Source organism: Amphiura filiformis, chromosome 17 (assembly GCF_039555335.1).
Source record: "Amphiura filiformis chromosome 17, Afil_fr2py, whole genome shotgun sequence".
Taxonomy (NCBI): domain Eukaryota; kingdom Metazoa; phylum Echinodermata; class Ophiuroidea; order Amphilepidida; family Amphiuridae; genus Amphiura; species Amphiura filiformis.
The window spans coordinates 36,508,554-36,525,210 of NC_092644.1; the positions used below are offsets into that span (position 1 = coordinate 36,508,554).

At 37.4% G+C, this 16,657-nt stretch overlaps 2 protein-coding genes across 2 annotated transcripts in view; both read left to right on the top strand.

Moving 5' to 3' along the window:
- The window catches only part of LOC140137183 (uncharacterized), a 30,894-nt gene extending 24,602 nt beyond the window's left edge, over positions 1–6,292 (top strand). The window contains exons 10-16 of the mRNA XM_072158835.1: positions 1,582–1,863; positions 2,003–2,371; positions 3,372–3,404; positions 3,903–4,265; positions 4,819–4,896; positions 5,411–5,488; positions 6,242–6,292. Coding sequence (XP_072014936.1) covers positions 1,582–1,863; positions 2,003–2,371; positions 3,372–3,404; positions 3,903–4,265; positions 4,819–4,896; positions 5,411–5,488; positions 6,242–6,292 — 1,254 coding nt within the window. The remainder of the gene's footprint in view (positions 1–1,581; positions 1,864–2,002; positions 2,372–3,371; positions 3,405–3,902; positions 4,266–4,818; positions 4,897–5,410; positions 5,489–6,241) is intronic.
- A 49-nt stretch (positions 6,293–6,341) lies between these two features.
- The window catches only part of LOC140137185 (uncharacterized), a 17,369-nt gene continuing 7,053 nt past the window's right edge, over positions 6,342–16,657 (top strand). The window contains exons 1-6 of the mRNA XM_072158836.1: positions 6,342–6,464; positions 7,154–7,444; positions 8,758–9,048; positions 9,850–9,909; positions 10,930–11,235; positions 15,094–15,210. Of these exons, the coding sequence (XP_072014937.1) occupies positions 6,342–6,464; positions 7,154–7,444; positions 8,758–9,048; positions 9,850–9,909; positions 10,930–11,235; positions 15,094–15,210 (1,188 nt within the window). The remainder of the gene's footprint in view (positions 6,465–7,153; positions 7,445–8,757; positions 9,049–9,849; positions 9,910–10,929; positions 11,236–15,093; positions 15,211–16,657) is intronic.

Sequence of the window (16,657 nt, forward strand, 5' to 3'; positions counted from 1 at the left end):
ATATGTATTTTTGGAGTACTTCAGTTACTGATGTTTCAATCTGAAACATGGTAAAGTTCAAACCTAAAATCCAACACTTTTCAATACAATTGGTATGGTATGCATTGTACAAGTCAATGGCCATTAATCAAGATAATTAGTAGGTCAGTTGTGCCCTTTGTCATAGCAGCGCATCAGTATTTACTTTTACTATAAAACTAACCAACCTGAGTAATGTATTATAAAACTGATATAGCTCCATGGTCCTCTAAGCTCAACGATCCTCTGATTATGTTAATATTAGAGTATTTAGCAAGTTAATGAGCTTGCATATTATATGGTGATGGGAAAAAAGGACAAGGTGTTAAGGTTATTAATTATTTTAAACTGTTGTGATTTGGTAGTTCACAGCATCTTACGAATGGTAGTGAGCTTTGGCAAAAAATGCATTGCTCAATTCATAGCGAGCGTGTAGAAGAATAAAAATATCACAGATATACTTTTATAGGTGCTGTGGTTCTTGAGTTACGTTGTAAAGAGGGCTGAAACAACAACACTTTTGTAAAACGTACATAACTCATTAAGGGCTGGGGTATGAACGTTTGGACAGTATTTATTTTGGGACATTAGAGCACATCAGAAATATCGAATTGCATTCTGAATCTGAAGAATGTCATTCTGATATCAAATAATTTTGATTTTTGAAATTAGCAATGTAATACACATTTTATGGCAAATCATTAAAATTGATATTTTTAATATTTAACAGTACTTGAAGTAAACTTTATAAATCTGATGATTTATACTTAAAGTGTATGTAGGTGGGATGAAAAGCCGACGATCAATTGAAAATTTTGACCTTTCGTATTGAAGATATGGATTTTTTTCCCAAAACACACAAAAAAATTAGGCCTTTTTGGGAAAAAAATCCATATCTTCAATATGAGAGGTCAAAATTTTCAATTGACCGTCGGCTTTTCCTCCCTGCTACATACACTTTAAGATTATATCATTAGATTTATATAATTTACTCGAGGACTGTTATATATCAAAAATTTGAAAAATATCAAATTTTTATAATTTGTCATAAAATTTGTATTATATTGTGATTTTCAAAAATGAAAATTATTTGATATCAGAAAGACATGCTCAGATTAAGAATGCAATTCGATAGGTCTGAGGTGCTCTCATGTCCCAAAAAATACTGTCGAAATGCAATAAACGCTCATTTTAGATCCCTTAACAACAATAAATTAAGCAAGTTTGCAAAGTATACGATTTGTAGAATGAACTTCTACAAAACATCAAGGTGTTAATTATCAATAATATATTGATCTAGATAATGAAAATCGATTTTTAGGTTGCTTCGACCAACAATACCTCGTCTACCCTTAAAAGGAAAGAGAAGACCAATCAAACATACCAAGAGCAAGCAAACTTTCCCTCTCTCCTTTGTTAAGGTTTAGCAAATGTTTCTTGTTTACCTTAAAATGTAATAAGACAAACTTATTGTATCCTTGTTATAAATGTTTCAAAGTACAAGCAAACATTTTTTGCCATACAATTTTAATGACCTGGTTTCTTCATGTTTCTCATTAACAGGAGATCACGAAACGTTCAATTGCCGTGCTGCGAACGCAAACCTACAAAAAAACAGACTTGGTCAAATATTTTGAAAACTATGGAACAATAGAGACAGTCAGCATTTACTGTAAAGACACACCAAAACAACTATTCAAAATAACTTTCCAGTCAAGGAATGAAGCTCTAGCAGGATTCCTAAGTGGTGAAATGTTACCCGATGGATTATCAACCAAACACGTTGTAGAAGACAACTTTGTGGTGGTGAGAATGGCTGTGGAACTCAAACTGGCAGGCAGGGATGTAAGTTTTCTGTATTTTTACAGAATTCTGTATTTTTTGTAGTCCAGATTTACACAATTTCTTTTATTTTCAGCCCATTTTGGACTTTTTAGCCCGAATTTACACGCTTTTTTCCGTATTTTCCGTATTTTTTCTTCAGGGTTACTTACATCCCTGGGCAGGAGATACAAGCAGCGAGCAGGGAACGGAGAGCAGCTCACTCGCGACCAGCAGTGTTGAAAATCAATCTGCACATGATCATGCTCTGAGTTCCAAGAGACAGGACACAACTGGTGACAGCAGCTTGTCTGTGACCAGCAGAGTTGAGCCTCAATCTGTGCCAGATGAAGCATTGGATTCCAAGCATGATGCCGGAATAAGTAATACCAGCTTGCCTGCAACTAACAGAATTGAAGATCAGTCTACACCTGGTACCAGTACCAATGTTGCATCAAGTTATACCACCGCAACTACCACAATTGGAAATCAATCTACGCCTGGTCCCAGTACCAATGTTGCGGCAAGTGTGGTAAGCTTATAAAATAATAATAATAATAATAATATAAATAATAATATATTTCAATATATTTCTCTATTTACCATATTGACAATGTTTACTCCCGGGTATACAGCAGGATTATCTGTTGTTAGAAAATTATGGCTACCTGGAAGCATTTTAAACCTGATATGGAGAAAATGATGGCACTTGGTAATTAAACACCAAGGAAATGAGACCATTTCAAAAGTGACAAAAGTTTACATAGACTTTTCTTTCGACACATGCTAATTAGGAGCATCATCATCATCATCATAATTAGGAGCACAGTGAAAAAAGCTGGTGGGAATAACCCTGAAGGAAGAAATATCCCAAATGTGTCACTTTTAAAATGCTCACTTTTTCCATTCAATTTGGTACAACTTGAGGGAATAAAGTTGCATTGTGCCCTATGAGGTGTCAAGTAAATAAACATGTATAGCAAAGCCCCATAGAATTATAGTACATACACTTACGATGTGGTTACCACAATTCACCACATTTTTGTTCATGCCATCTAAATGAAGCATATCTGAAGTGTTAAATTTTACTGGAGTAACTTGTGAGATGGGCTTATTGTGTGGTAGGTTTTTACGACTGGAGTTCATAACAATAGCAAGTTTTTAGCAGCTACGCCTTTGGCCCGTTGGACAAGTTTAGAACTGTCAAGCTTTCGTCAGGTGTAGCTCTGACTTCTTCAGGACAAAGTACCAAAGAATGAGACATGTAGGCCACCCTTGCCTATTGATGGCTCTGAAAAGAGCCATTCACTGAAGACTGCCCCTTGTCAACAGAGAATATAAAGCAGACCTCGCCTATCTGCTAATGTAAAATGTGGCTCTGAGGTAACTGGGGTAATGAGGAAAATATATTCTTCTGATGCCAAAATCTCAGTTTTGATGAAGAAAAATGAGGGATGATGGTGTCAATCAGGTTACACCCCTTTAAATCAGGGTTAAATGAAGCAAGTAATTCCTCATCATTTTTTTTTCAGGTTGCTGAAAAAGAGGAGAGTCAGCCTGAAGAGGTAAGAATAATTGAAGACTTGTGGTAGAATGATGCCAGCGGCATAATAACATGGAGTTAAGAGTTTGAACAATTCTCTACAAATCACAAAGGTGTACATTTTGCATCAAAATATTATATAGTTGATATGAAAACCCAAAATGTTCTGGTTTAAGCGTACTCGGGTAACTCAATGTAGGAAAATTCCACTCATTTGGTGGATATTTAAACTGAAATGGCAGTGTGTGTATGTGAGGGGAGTGGAGCTTTATTTTTGTGTGTGGAGCATAGGGTTATTTGTGTTCGTGTGCATGCTGAAATGCCACAAAATAGGTTCAAGACGTCCCTGCACAGGTTGTGATTTTGAAAATAATTAATATTATAATATCCCTTTTCTGTCTTTGTTGGCTCTGTTTCTGTTGGTTTGGTTGTTGTTTTACCAAATTAATTTTGCATGCCCCCTAAAAGTGTTTTCTTAAATTTTATAATTAAATGTTTTTTCCATTTGTTCCACAAATAGGTCAAGACAACTACACTGATTGTGCAACACATGTACAACTTCGACAGACTGACCCTGTTCAACTATTTCAAACAATACGGAACAATACAACAAACTCAAATTATCGGTGAAATTGCCAAAATCACATATACATCAATTGATGAGGTCGAACGGGCATACCGAAACGGTTTATGGTATTACGATGGAGTATCAAGAAGGCACAATGTAAGCGGTGGTTTTGTGACTGTGAGAATAGAAAAGATTAGAGCAGCTACTTGTAGTGAACATGGAACTGGTAAGGGCTCATTTGAGACCAGTGGGGATGGTCAACAGTCTGCACCTGGTGAAGAATTGAGTTCTAATCGCAATGTTGCAACCAGTTCGGTAAGTAAATACTGTACAGCCTCTGTGCAAGCATCTGCATCATTGCCCCCCCCCTTGTGAAGGGGGTGGGGTGGGAGCCAGTTATCTCTATTTTAAATGCTTATATTCATCTTCAGTTCGTAAATAAATTCAGGTTTGCAGAAATTCAGAATACAAATTGGTTTTTTTCAAAACCAAATTAGATATTTTTTCACTGAGTTTTGAATTTCGTGGGCGACATTCTTCTTCAGAGTGAGCTATGTCCACACACCTTCTCTGACGCATTTCAGCCTGTAGAGGGTGCACTACTTGCGGATATGATTGAGTCATGGAAGGTGATGCTAGATCGGGAAGAATTATGGAATCCATCTGGATAAGGAAGAAATAATCGCAAGTCATGAACAGAGACGAGGGGGCCCATATTCTAAGTCACATCTATGACCCAATCATCTCCGTGAGTAGTGCGCCCTCTACAGGCTGAAATTCATCGGAGAAGGTGTGCCCACGACACTCAACTGTCAGGTCAGTGAACTTTGTATTCTTCATCTTCATTTGTTTATATTATCTCTTCCAGTCAGCAGCTCAAGGTCAAGTTCCATCCCAAGCACAGAAGACAGATGTCAGAAGTCAGGTCAGACAGGATAAGGAGAGGGTAGGTGTCACCCAACCATAATTCTAACCCTTAGGCACTAGAAACGAATTTGTTCGATCTTTGGATCGACCATCGATGCTGCTTCGGTGCATATTATTAATGGACTATCAACTAATTAATCATAATTAACGCTAAATTTATATTCGTTAATATTACTACATACCTGCCAACTACTCCGATTTTCGTGGAGTTACTCCGATTTCCCGAGTTTTAAACCCCCGAAAATCGGAGCGTTTCTGGTTTCATAAATTTTGTTTGCATAATGAAATCACCAAATATCCATTGAAAATCAATCTATATATAATATTCGTAAAACTCTCAATTTTTTTATCTAACCTGCTCTGCACTGATTTGACAATAAATAGTTATAGACATATTTTACCATACCATTTTAATCCTATCCTAAATAACCCCTAACCTTAAAACCTAAAATTAAGGTCAAGGATAAATGGGTAATCATCTCCATTTAAAATGCTTATGGTCACCCTCGATTTATTTATATTATCTCTTTCAGCCTGCATCTACAGCTCAAGTTCCATTCCAAGCACAGAAGACGGATGTTAGAAGTCAGGAGGAAAAGAACAGGGAGAGGGTAGGTGCCACCGCAACTATAATCCTAACCCTTACCCTGCTACCGTTTCATTTTGGGAGCAATTTGTACGCATTTCATTTTCAGAAAAAAACCCAGAAAAGAATAATATTATTAAGCAAAATGTGATGACAACATTTTCAAAATATTTTTGTCATGCATTTTGTTTACAAGTATTATGAAATCACTTAATATCCAATGAAAATTAATCTATGATTTTCCTAAAACCTTCTCATATCTAGCATATTCTACACTTATTTGACAATAAATATTTGTAATTTAAGGCATACAGGACTACAGGTTGTATCAAAATGATTGGTACCCACCAGTTTTGATGGTTATTGAAAAGCCTGCTGCTTACAAATGCAACATAGGGTCTTCTTAAAATGACCATAATTTAATTTATAGTTATATGACTGTTAGGCCAAAAAAAAAAGGTTTGTCTCATGTCCGCCGTGTGCATTAGATTTCTGATGGTAAAAACGTTCAAAAATAAAATTTTATTTCACAATTTTATTTTATTTAAAAAAATTGCCATTGCCAAAACATAATGGGCCAAAATCGGTAAGTTTTCAAGAGGGGTAACCCCCCTGAACACCTGATTTATTGATAAAGTAAAAAACTGCATACTGGATTAGATTTCAAACTCCCATGGGACAAGAGACAAATCTATTTTTTGGCCTTATGACTGTTTATCACATTAATCAACAAATATCCATCACTGGAAACTGATGTGTACCAATCATTTTGATACAGCCTGCATTGTACCATACATCTCTTTATTCTAATCCTAACCTTAAAACATAACCCTAACCCTAGAACCTAAAATCAAGGTCTTGGATAAATTGGCGATTAAATGCTTATGGGTTCACCCTCGATTTATTTATATTATCTCTTTCAGCCTGCATCTACAGCTCAAGTTCCATTCCAAGCACACAAGACGGATGTTAGAAGTCAGGAGGAAGAGAACAGAGAGAGGGTAGGTGCCACCCCAACTATAATCGCTACATTCTAATCCTAACTCAAATCCCAACCTTAAAACTTAATCCTTAACCTTGTAACGAGTCATGACTCAAGACTCAACTTTTTACAAATAAAGTGACTGTACCCAGATTTTCAAATTTTATCCCTTAGTGTTTGTACAGTGACTTGTGTCATTTGATTCAACTTGCCTCAAGATATTGTAAGAAATGACTCGACTTGACCATGAAATGACCCGACTCGTTACGACTCTGCCAGTAATCCAGTAATCCAAATCTAAGACTTAATCCTAACTCTAATCTCTAGGGGTAGCAATAGGTATTCAAGTGTTGCCAGTGTGTGACACCTCCAGGAAGACCAACTACAAATTGCTTGGTTTTTATTGTTTGTGAAGTTATTCATGGAACATGTCCAAAATGACTTTGTCTTAAGACAAATTATAATACATGCAAATGAGCACAATTTTCTCTCGCTGATATTTATTTTGTTCAAAATATTTGAGCCAATTTTGTTTTCTATATTCAATACTTAGGCTCATGAACTATTGTTGCAAGTCTTTATAAAATTAGAGCTCAAGATCATCAACTTGTTGAGATAGTTTTGGTGAAGTTGAAACACAGTTGCAGAACAAAATAAACAATTTAATCACACAGTTTCTTGTTGTGTTTTTTTTTTCTTTCCAAACAGTTTGAGCTTGCAAAACGTTCAATGGTGGTGCTTCATATAAACGATTTCTCATCTGTTGACTTAGAAAAGTACTTCAATAAATACGGAAAGGTGGAGAAATTTATTGTCATCCCAAAAGGCAACAAGTCATTTGGCAAGGTTCGATTCCGATCAGAAAGCGACGCAAATACGGCATTTAACAGCGGCCAGATAGAGGATAGCAAGAAGAGTAGACATAACATTGGGAAGGGATATGTCATTTTGAAATATGATTTCTTACCGGAGGTGGATGAAGATAGGCCCAATGATCCGGTAAATAAAACTAAAATTCTTTGAAACATGTCATGAGTTTATTCGTTTTAGCAGTTTATTCTTTCTTTACTCTCGCACAATTAAGCTACAGGGTGTCCCAAAAAAAAGAGGCCCTCATTGCGCCTTTCTCCTATTTGTGAAAAGTTGATTAAATATATTTTGGTATGTAAAGAAACCTTTAATCGTTAGCTTTAATAAACCAAAACAATTATTTCAATCGGCTGACAACTTTTGAAGATATGCCCTTTTGAATAAAAGTACCAGTTTTTCACTCTGTCCACGGATAGCAAACAGAGTGGTTGGGATGGCTCATGCTGTGGAGTGGCCTGCACGATCACCAGACCTCACGCCACTTTTTTTTTCCCTTTGTGGCAAAATCTAAGATCTTTGCAAACGTATTACTGAATGCATTCGCAAGTATCCGGCGCAAAAGTATTGGACACAACGCAATTGATGCAATGAGGACCAGGGCTGAAACCTGTATTCGCCAAGGAGGCAACCCGGTAGAGGGCAGAGCAGCACAGTAAACTCAGTTCAGAAGAACTAAAGACAAACCAAACAGTCTTTTAGGGCTAAAAAGAGAAATGACTTATGTTGTAAATAAAAAAAGAAATCAAGAAACAACAAAGTAAGAAAGTAAGAAACATAATAAAACAAAAATAAGTAAAGTAAAGCAAAAGAAGTCCCATTCGTCATCCATTTTACCCACAAATTAATGACACTATAAATAAAATCCATTGCCCATAAACCTACTGATAAAGCCCATTCCATAAATAAAGTTATTTTAGAAAGTTATCATTGAGGAATATTTGATATTCATGCATGGTATGTGTACTCCTTTTCAATCTTTGAAGTAGCCAAACCTTCTCCGTGGACAGAGTGAAAACGGGTACATTTCTTTAAAAGAGCATATCTTCAAAAGTTGTGAACCGATTGATAAAATTGTTTTGGTTTATTAAAGCTAAGGACTCAAGGTTTTTTTACATACCAAAATATATTTGATTAAGTTTTCAGAAATAGTAGAAAAAGAGGGCGCAATGAGGGGCCTCTTTTTTTTTTGGGACACCCTGTAAAATGATTGGCAGTCTACATGGTATCCATGGTTTATATTTTTCCTGTTTTTAAATATGTTTTCATTACATGTTTAAAAGAAATTTTCATAAGTTACAGCGGTGTAAAACACTTCTGCTTATAATTAACCTATGATATTCTTGCTCAAAAAAGGGGACTTTCATTCTTTGGTGTGATCTACACAATGTTGCTTTGAATATAAATACACATTATCTAATTATATTTTTGATCATTCGATACAGGAAACTGCAAAACGAACCCTGGTTGTTTTTCACATGGACGACTTTGAAAGGCCAGATTTAGAGAATCATTTCAACCAATTTGGTAGCTTGGAAAATGTCAAGGTCTTCCTGAAAGGCAAAAAGAAGTATGCAAGACTGCTGTTTAAAACGATCGGTGATGCCCGGGCGGCGTATTATGGAGGGAGAATAGAGGACCATGACAGCCATGGAAGGATTACCAAGCAGAGTATACATGAGATTAGCAGTGGATTTGTCATAGTTAGGTTTGACTGGATGGACATCATCAAAGAGGTAAATGAGCTATTCCATTGAAAATCCACACTACCCCTGTGGAAGATTTAGCTTAAGTCTTCCACAGGGGGAGTATAGGTTTCAAATAGAATAGTCAGTTGGGTAATTTCCATTTGAATACTTACTCCATTGTGGAAGATGTAGGTAAAGCCATAATACAGAGGGAGTATGGGTTTCAAAATGATTAACCCTGACCAATTACATTTGGAAAACATACTCCCCATGTGGAAGATAGGTACGTTTCTCTGCGTTGTTGTATAAATGTATGAAAGTTGCCGTTGCATGCATAGTAAGTGAGGCTATAATATGATACCTATGCATGGTAACAGTCACCGTTACATATGTGATGTGTGTATATATGTTCGCCGAAAGTTGCCGATGTTGACCGCCGCCATTGCTAAATTGTCAATATGAGTGATGGTTTGGCACCTTTTTTTCAATCCAAACCTTCCGATGTCTAAGGAGTATTATTGATGTTCTGAACATAGCTAATGTGGAAAAGGCAGGTATATGGCATCTATGGACCGCAAGTTAATTGAACGGGGAACAAAGATGGATTCAGAATCCTTGGAAAACAATTTAACCCTTTGGTTAAATACCTGTTGAAGTGGAGATAGCTATATTTGCAATCTGGTAAAATTTCTGTGTTTTTGATCAGAGGTCACTCATCACATCCCTGTACTTGTAACCCTAATTCTTATGCCTGTTTCAATGTCAAAACCTTAATAATACTAACCTTAATGCAAGGTTAGAGATTCAGCTATCATGTGTGTTAATATCTTGTGTTATATTAATTTGCAGGCTGGTCAGGATCCAACAAGAGATAAAAACCTACCAAAGATGAACTGGATAGAAGCTAAGGTAAAGAATGCTGACATGTATGTTTTTTTTTTTTTTTACAATTATATATATTTTTTTATCTGGCTGATGTTACATATATGGTCACAGACCAAAATAATTTGTATGCATGTGATGTCTGGCAGTGTTCCCTTGATGCTGATTCAAGATGTTGATGTTGAAGCAAGACAGCTTAATTCGCAGTTGCTTCACTCCACCCTGATGTAAAATGGGGAGCTGTTGGGGGTAATCACAATCTAAAGCAGCTGAGAGTACCTGCGCATCGGTTGCGGATATGGTGAAGCAGAAACGATTCTGATCGATATATCCTATTGGCAGCAGAATAATTGTTGAAGTGTGCTGATACCTAGGTGAAGCGAACATTATTACCAACATATATTTTTTAGGGGGTGTATGGATTTCAACTGGAATAGCCCAATTGATATGTGGGCTCCAAAAATAGTTTGTGCAAAGGGCCAACATACCCGGATATGAGACTAGTAGAATACTTTGGGCTTTAAACATAGGATCAACAAGTATTATATCGTTATGAATTCGGCAGACGGCCGAATCCGGATTCGGCTTTTAGTAAATTCATTTTTGGTATGCATTACTTTTGAATTAGAGAACAAGGGATCAATGCTTTACCTATAGAGGGCAGCATATCAATTTTTTAACGGTTATCGTCTTTGACCGTACTGTGAGTCACCGTTAGCTAACCCTGTATGCTGCCCTCTTTTGAATACTTACTATGCTGTTATCATCTGATCTCTGTTAAAAATTTGATATGCTGCCCTCTATTATGTAAAGCAATGATCCCTTATTCTCAAATTCAAAAGTAATGAATGCGTAAAATGAATTTACCAAAAGCCGAATCCGGATTCGGCTGTCTGCCGAATCATAACGATATACAGTAATATTTCTAAAGTTGCCTTTTTCTTAAGAATGGAAACTCCATCTTGTTATCACTGATTCTGATGTGTTGGGTATTTTTCATGCATGTAAGTTTTATTTTATTTCCATTTTTAATTTCTCGCATCACAGCATATTGCAAATCGTACACTGATGATTTTTCACATCTCCAACCACATAAAACCCATGCACCTGGACAAGTATTTCAAAAAATTTGGAAAATTGGACAAATGTCGAGTAACTACGGAAAGTCTTGGTAAAAGAAATAAGAAGTCTGGCTGGGTCGTATATCAGAAAGGGAAGGACGCTAAATCGGCGTATCGACAAGGGATATTAGAGAAGCATAAACACGGCATGATAAGTAAGCATTCAACTGGAAAAGGAACGGTGTGTGTTGTGTTTGCTAAAGCTCCGGACATCATGAAACATCAGGATCAGGTAATAAAGAACAGAATTGGGCTATTCCATATAATCCATGCTAGCCTTAATTGTGGAAGATTTTGGAAATATTATCCACAGGGGGAGTATGAATTTCAAATGGAATGAGCACATTAAACAACTCCATTTGAATTCCATACACTATTTCATCTGATGTGATGCAGTAACCTGCTTAATCAGATCAGAGTACAGTATCCAGATCCAGATAGAGAGAGGATGATTTTCAAATGGAGCTGTCTAAAGTTTGTTCGGTTTATATAAGGCGGAAATTATTCGGCTTTTGTTACTTCTACTTCTACTTCTATGCTGCTACTCATCAAAGCCTGTTCAGCATCTGGATGAGGACTTTGGTGCGGTGCCTACAACAGTGGACTCTGTCTGTGCAAAAGTGCTCTCCAAATTTACAGGTGCTGGTTTGGTGCAAGTAAAAACTCTCTGTCATGTCTACTCTCTGCTGATGGCTCCCTTGAACTGCTCTATGGTGGGCAGTTCGATGATGGCTTGGGGGAGCGCATCCCATTCTCTTATGGTCCTGGTGAAGAAGCTGTGTTTATATGTGTCAGAGTTGGAGCTGAGTCGCATGAAGCGTTGATGTTGACTGCTTCGTGTTGATCTGGTTCTGGTCTGTATGTAGTTTGGTATGGGTATGGCGATTTGTTGGTTAACAGCCTTGTAGAACATAGTGAGCCGGGCTTGTCTGCGCCTCTTTCTTCCAGAGTGGGTATGCCGAGGTCTTGTCTCATGGCAGTGACGCTGGCTTCTCTGCTGTAATTTCCACAGATGAAGCGGACGGCCCTCCTCTGGATCATCTCAAGTTGGTCAATCTGATTTTGTTTGTGAGGATCCCAGACGACAGATGCATACTCTAACTGTGATCATTACAAGTGAAGTGTAAGCCTGAGTCTTGATGATGGATGAGCATTTGCCAAGATTCCGTCTTATAAAACCAAGGGTCTTTCCAGCTTTGGATGCCACAGCTTCGATGTGAGGTTTCCAGCTAAGTTGTTCATGAATTTCTACTCCAAGGTAGGCCTGGCTGGAGACTGCACAGAGCTCTTCCTTTCCCATGATGTATTGGTGGGTAATTGGCTTCTTTTTCCTGTGGATTCTCATGGTATAACACTTCTTGGCGTTGAATCTCATCTGCCACTGATGGGACCAATCATCCAGGCTGTTCAGGTCTTCTTGCAGCTGGTTTGCATCTGCAGGTGTTTTGATGGTGCGAAATAATAGGCAGTCATCTGCAAACAGTTTAATGGATGAATTGATGTTGTTTCCAATGTCATTGATGAATAACAAGAACATCAGTGGCCCAAGGACCGTGCCCTGAGGCACTCCAGAATCAACATGCACTGTGGATGAGGCTTCACCTTCGACTACAACTCTCTGGGTTCTGTTGGTCAACCATGTCTTTATCCAACCGTTGGTCTTATCACGTATTCCATAGTAGTCTATCTTCTTGATGAGTCGTTGGTGCGCCACCGTATCGAATGCTTTGGAGAAGTCGAGTATTAGCACATCTGTTTGTGTGTTGTTGTCAAGTGATCTGGCGATCTCCTCCAGGGTGACGATAAGTTGTGATTCTGTTGAATGTCCTTGTCTAAATCCATGCTGGTACCAGGCAAGTATTTGCTTCTCTTCAAGGTGTTCCATTATTGAGTGGAATATGATGTGTTCCATGAGTTTGGTTGTCACACAGGTAAGTGATATCGGGCGGTAGTTTGAGGGCATATTTTTGTTTCCTTTCTTAAACACGGCAACGATATTCGAGATACCCAGTCAACGGGAAAGATCCAGTGTTGTAGGACTGGGTAAAGATGACTTGTAAAATAGGAGCAATTTGTTCAGCTGTCTCTTTAAGGATGCGAATTGGAACAAGATCTGGTCCACATGCTTTCCTTGGGTTGAGCTTACTAAGAAGTTTCTCAATTCCATTGGTGGTGAAATTGATGTCTGGCATAGCAGTGTATGGGCTTGGTCCCATGTCAGGAAATGATGCGCATGACAATAAATTCTTAACTCACTCTCGCATAAATTCACATAAGGGTACACCAGTCACGCATTACAACGCACAACTAGTGTTAGCATCACGCCAAATTGCGTGCACGCCATTCTACGTCAATACACGGTGTTATGAGTCCTATTTTTTCCGCCTTATATAAACCGAACAAACTTTAGTGTGTTTATTCCATTTGAAATTCCTACTCCTGCTGTGGAAGATATTTTCCTAATCTTCCACAGGAGTAGTGTGGATTTTAAATGGAATAGCCCATTTATCATGTTCTGTTAATTTTAAGGCAACATATTTACTGCCTTTTTAAAAGTTTTTTTAAGAAAGTTAAATGAGATCTATATTAATCATAGAATAACATGCTGTAAAATGCAGGATAATGAAACTGAAGTCCTAAAGTTATAATTGAAAATATCACTGTCTTATTTTCATCGTAATTTCTATGCCTGTGTTTTTTTTCCCTCAAAACTGCTCGGGGTGACCCACGGCATAATTGCTGTAAGAAGTCACATTGTCTTTGAATACTGATGACATTTGTGTACATCCATATCAAAACGATGCACTTGTCGTCTGCTACATGTGTCTCATTTCAAACAATAGCTAGGAATAAATACCAGATTCATCTCAAGTGAAGGTCACTCAGTCAAATCATCCCCAAGTCACATGGTTAAGGAATGTTCTCTGTATTCCCAAACCATGTGACTTAGGATGATTTGAAGTGACCTCCACTTGAGTTGATTTTGGTATTTATTCGTAGCTTTTTACTCTTTGAAATGAGACACTTCTAGCAGCCGACAAGTGCATCATTTTGATATGGATGTACACATTTTAAGGTTACTTAATTTGAATATTGGCAAGACCTTATATATAGCAACATAATTTGTGTGTGTCTTTCTGTTATGTCTGTCCTGTCTGTCTGTCTGTCTGTCTGTCTGTGTGTCCTGTCTATCAATCCATTCAAGTTTTGGATTTGGTTATTTTTTAATATTCTATGTTCCTTCGTGTTTCAAAACAGACCAATTTATATTTGGCATACTCATGTATCCATGTATCAATACCAAAGTAATGGGTAGTGATTTGTTAATATTATTTATTTTTGAGGTCAAAGGTTGTCACACTTGGGCAATTCAAAGGTTAAAGAATTACAAAATTTACAATAAAAATTCAGATGTACATGTACAACAAATACTAAGTTCACAGAGAGAGGCTGGAAGACCACTGAGGCCTAATGATAGCCTCTCTTGGAACAAAATATCTGCATATACATCATAAACATAGCAATAGACTTCAGAAATGAAAATCACTAAAGACAAGTAAGTGCTTGAGAAAAGCAAATGTTAATTATACATTTAGATAAAATTGTATTCAAATTAAGTGTAGAAACCCTTGAAGGGGGTTACCCGGGCCTTACTTGCCTATATAGTTATTGTTGTAGTTTTGTTTTGTTTTTTAATTTTTTGTATTAATGTTACAAGTAATCAAATGTACAATATAATAATGATGCCTAACAAGTAGGCTGGATATCAGCCAATAACTTGGGTATCTATCACCACTCCGAAAGTAACTGGCAAATCGCAAGTAACTGATTGGTTTTATGTGATGTTCAAATACCATTATTGATGAAAAACAATAATAGAGCATGATACTAATTATAGGAACAATGAATGTTGCATCTAGTGTAGATGGTCATAAGTGCATAATTATAACTTACAACCTTCAGTTACAAGAAAATCACCATCAAGTATTCTATGCGATGGGTTGATATGAGTGAAGTCAAAAGATTTTCAGATAGATTGTTTTTTTATTGTCTGACATTTTACTTCCAATCCTTCCTGGTTTTACTCCAGTTGGGTAAGGATCCATTCAAGAAACTGGAAGTATCATCAGTTCCTGAAGGTCCGTCCACATCTGCCTCAACAAGTAGGAGATCCAGCTTACACGTGGCACCCTCAACAGAATCTCAAGTAAGGACTTACTGTACATGTTGCTACTAACACATTTTGATGACTGACAGATTAGTTATCATACCTGTACGTTAAGTAAATGGGTGTTTTTTGATTGGTATATACAGGGAGTATTAAATATGGGAGTTGACAGCCAGGCTACAACATATATATGTATGTAAGCTGCTATTATACTCGTTTAATTGGAACACAACAGGGTCGTATACATTATAACTCAATTGACAGCTGAGATGCGTATTGTAGGTCATGCTGATGGATATAGGATGGTGGGACATGTTCAGGGGTTTTGGTGACTCACTGAAATGGTCGCCAACACCCCGATGGCAGCCCGCATGAGTGTAGAAATTATATCCCAGACCGTGTTTTGTTTTCAGAGTACATAGCATGCAAACGATTACCAGCCAATTTTCACACTCAAGAATTCTATAACATAGAAATCGTAACAAATCATGTCACATTCTACTCTGAGCAATATGGGTGGCTATGCATTCAAGTTTCTGCAACATATATTAGCTGCGCTGTGGATGTATGCATATGCACCGCCCTTGCTGTAAAAGTTCAATTATTTGGACAAAACTATTTTGTATTTTTTGTTTTTGTCATGCTATTTACGGGCAAAGGTAAATAAATGTGGGTGAATATTGGGCTATTCCAGCTGAAATCCATACACCACCTATGGTAGACCTGACCTTAATCTCCCACACAGGGGGTGTAGATTTCGAATAGAGCCATCCATTCAGATAATCCCATTTCAAATTCCCAGTCGCTGTGCGGAAGATCATGGTCATGTCTTCCAGAAGGGGTGTATGGATTTCAACTGGAATTGCCCAATGTACCCTCGTAAGGAATCCCATCAACAGCAATGGGCGTTGCTGTGTCGTGCCCATTCTATTAATACTTTTCCAACCGTGGACCATTATTTAAGAAATAAAGGGTAATGCATGATCCTTTACACAAAAATAATGTGTCCGAGGCAGTAAAAACGTAAATAATGGGTGAGGCGCAGCCAAACCCATTATTTAAACGTTTTTACTGCTGAGGACACATTATTTGCGTGTAAAGGATAATGCTGCACCCTTTATTTCTATTCTATTACCACAAAATAGTGCGATTTAAAGAGAAAATATCACATTTTTTGCCCAAATATTTCAAGTTGTTTACCTCAAGGTGGAGCGCCTATGCGTAGCCAAAGCGTATGCACATTCCAATAAAACTCCATTCTCCCCTATAAGCAGGTATGTACTTACAATAACACATCTCTGGCATTCCATTCTCCCCTACATAAACAGGTGTGCTGTGATGATAGAAGAACATAAAGTTCGTTGCCCTGGTCACTTTATCGCTAATTAATGGTCTTTCATGTGACGCGTTTCAACAAATCACAGTGCGCGATTTTGAATAATGGGTCGTGGGGGTAATAGAATTATCTATATAGTATATTGCATTT